The sequence below is a fragment of the Phoenix dactylifera genome, chromosome 2 (assembly GCF_009389715.1).
Source record: "Phoenix dactylifera cultivar Barhee BC4 chromosome 2, palm_55x_up_171113_PBpolish2nd_filt_p, whole genome shotgun sequence".
NCBI lineage: Eukaryota > Viridiplantae > Streptophyta > Magnoliopsida > Arecales > Arecaceae > Phoenix > Phoenix dactylifera.
The window spans coordinates 17,805,448-17,808,888 of NC_052393.1; the positions used below are offsets into that span (position 1 = coordinate 17,805,448).

Below are 3,441 nucleotides of genomic sequence, written 5' to 3' on the forward strand. Positions count from 1 at the left end.
TGCAGGGATTATTTATCCTATATCTGATAGTTCATGGATTTGTCCAGTGCAGGTAGTACCTAAAAAGGATGGGATGATTGTGGTGCATAATAAAAATAATGAATTAATTCCCACTAGGACAGTAACTGGGTGGAGAGTCTGCATAGATTATAGGAAAGTTAATAGTGTTACCCGTAAGGATCATTTTCCTTTACCTTTTCTTGATCAGATGCTTAAGAGACTTGCTGGGTATGCGTATTATTATTTTCTAGATGGTTATTCAGGGTATAACTAGATTTCTATATCCTCCGAAGATCAAGAAAAGACCACCTTCACTTGTCCTTATGGTACTTTTGCATTTCGTAGGATGCCTTTTGGTTTGTGTAATGCACCTGCTACATTCCAACGTTGCATGATGGCTATTTTCTCTGATTTTGTTGAAAAGATCATGGAGGTTTTCATGGATGATTTTTCTGTTTTTGGATCTTCTTTTGATAGTTGTTTAGATAACTTGTCTCGAGTTTTGCAGCGCTGTGAGGAGACCAATTTGGTCTTGAATTGGGAGAAATGTCATTTTATGGTGCAGGAAGGTATTATTTTAGGCCACAAATTTCAGCAAGAGGCTTTGAGGTGGACCGAGCAAAAATAGAAATTATTAAAAAATTGCCACCACCTACAAATGTTAAGGGAGTTAGAAGTTTTCTTGGTCACACAGGATTTTACCGGCGTTCTATTAAGGATTTCTCTAAAATTTCTAAACCTCTTTGTAATCTGTTGAATAAGGATGTTGTGTTTGATTTTGATAAGGATTGTTTGAATGCTTTTAATAGGTTGAAGCAAGAGTTGGTGTCAGCACCAATTATGGCAGCCCATATTGAAGTTTGCCTTTTGAGCTAATGTGTGATGCTAGTGATTTCGCTTTGGGCGCTGTTCTCGGCCAGAGAAAAGACAGGAAGTTGCATATTATATATTATACTAGTAGAGTTTTAGATAATGCACAGTTGAATTATGCGACTATTGAAAAAGAATTGCTTGCTGTTGTGTTTGCTTTTAACAAGTTTCGATCTTATCTTGTAGGTTCCAAGGTGATCGTATATACGGACCATTAAGTAATTAAGTACTTGCTGAAAAAAAAAAGATGCCAAACCACGCTTGATTCGGTGGGTGCTGTTGCTTCAAGAATTTGATCTTGAGATTCGAGACAAAAGAGGCATGGAGAATGTGGTGGCAGATCACTTGTCTAGATTAGAAGGGCAGTCAAGAGCAGATGAGGTGCCTATTAATGAAAGCTTTCCAGATGAGCAGTTGTTGGCAATTTCAGTCATCCCCTGGTATGCTGATTTGGTGAACTATTTGGTGAGTGACATTGTTCCTCCTGATTTGAGCTATCATCAGAAGAAAAAGTTTTTGTGGGATGTGAAGCATTATTTTTGGGAAGAACCGCTACTCTATAAACACTATGCAGATGGGATGATTAGAAGATGTGTGCCCCAAGATGAGATGCAGGATATACTTGACCATTGCCATTCCTTGGAGTGTAGTAGACATTTCAGTACCTCCAAAACAGTTGCAAAGGTATAGCAGTCTGGTTTTTACTGGCCGACCATGTATCAAGATACTAGACAATATGTGAGCATATGTGATAGATGTCATAGGGTTGGCAACATTTCAAAAAAGAATGAGGTGCCCTTGACCAATATCCTGGAGGTTAAACTGTTTGATTTATGGGGAATTGATTTCATGGGCCCATTTCCTTCTTCCTTTAATAATTAGTACATTCTGGTAGCAGTGGATTATGTGTCTAAATGGGTTGAAGCTACTGTAACTCAGACTAATGATTCTCGGGTGGTGATGAGATTTGTGAAGAAAAATATTTTTTCCAGATTTGGTGTGCCGAGAGCTATTATTAGTGATGAAGGCTCCCATTTTTGTAATCGGTCATTTAAGGCTTTGTTGAAGAAATATGGGGTTACTCATAAGGTGGCACTTGCCTATCATCCCCAAACAAATGGGCAAGTGGAACTTGCAAATAGGGAATTGAAGCAAATTTTGGAGAAAACTATGAGCAGTTCTAGAAAGGATTGGGGAATAAGTTAGATGATGCACTTTGGGCCTATAGGACAGCTTTCAAGACACCTTTGGGTATGTCTCCTTACAGACTTGTCCTTGGAAAGTCTTGTCCCTTACCAGTGAAATTGGAACACAGGGCCTATTGGGCAATCAAGGAGTTGAACATGGATTTGAAAGCTGCGAGAGAAAATAGATTGTTACAGTTGAGTGAGTTGGAGGAGTTTAGGTTGGATGCTTATGAAAATACTCGGATTTACAAGGAAAAGACAAAGCATTGGCATGACAAACATCTTCATTTTAGAAACTTTGAAATTGAGCAGCAAGTATTACTCTTCAACTCAAGACTTAAGTTATTTCCAGGCAAGCTTAGTTCTAGATGGTCTGGCCCATTCACGGTAACGAAAATGTATCCATATGGTGCTGTTGAGGTGCGTAGTGAGGTCACTGGTGCATTCAAGGTTAATGGGCAGCGTTTGAAGCCTTATCTTGCTAGTAATGCGGTTCCTAAAGGAGTGATTTACTCTTTGAAGAATCCTACCTATAGTTGATGGTGTGGAAGTCAAGCTAATGACTGTAAACAAGCGCTTCTTGGGAGGCAACCCAATCACCAAAAAAAAAAAAAAAAAATCCTTTCTTTTGTCTTTTGTTATATGTTTTAATTGTTGTTTTATTTAAGTCTTTGAATAATTATTGTTGTGACCCCTTTTTTTTTGGTTGTGTTGTGTACGTGCAGAAAAATCAAGCAAGAAGCTAGTTCGTGTTCAATTCAGTCGGACATTCATTGTGTTCAGTCTTGTTAAAAGGAAAGTATTAGTCTTCCATTTTTCTTTGCTTTCACATTGAGGACATGTGAAAATTAAGTTTGGAGGAGTGGATATTTGATTATGCTGAATGCTGGTGCTGGTTATGTTTGTTTGAGAAAGAAATTTTTTTCGAAATTCTGGTTTGTTCACTTTCATGCAAGTTAATTGGTGATCATTTCCATGTCTTCCAAACCAAATTTTTATGTGAAAGTGTTGCCCAGATAGACAACCCAAGAGGGGGGGTGAATTGGGTTTTAAAAATAACTTAGATATTTAAAACGTTATGGATGATTAATTAAAAACTATTGCAAGTTATTTAATTAATCCTAAGTGCTGTGAGTGATGTGAGAGTAAGAAGAAAAGAGCCAATCAATCACAAACACAAGGTTTTATAGTGGTTCGGAGCTAACCCTTGCTCCTACGTCCACTCCCCAAGTCTCACTTGGGAATTTCACTATAACCCCCTTGGATTACAGCCGGTTGTTTTGCAAGCTCACAACCTAACTTGTTGTTTTACGAGCTCACAACGAACTCGGTCGGTTTTCCCAGGCTCACCGACTAGAACCAACCCCGATTGTTTTCCCGGGCT

The 3,441-nt window shown here is 38.4% G+C and overlaps 1 protein-coding gene across 1 annotated transcript; it reads left to right on the forward strand.

Annotated features, from left to right (window-relative positions):
• The first annotated feature begins 1,191 nt into the window (after positions 1–1,191).
• LOC120109989 lies at positions 1,192–2,597 on the forward strand. The gene is made up of 3 exons (XM_039123941.1): positions 1,192–1,554; positions 1,753–1,991; positions 2,099–2,597. The coding sequence occupies exons 1-3, from the start codon at positions 1,192–1,194 to the stop codon at positions 2,595–2,597; spliced, it is 1,101 nt and encodes a 366-aa protein (XP_038979869.1).
• The last annotated feature ends 844 nt before the right edge of the window (positions 2,598–3,441 follow it).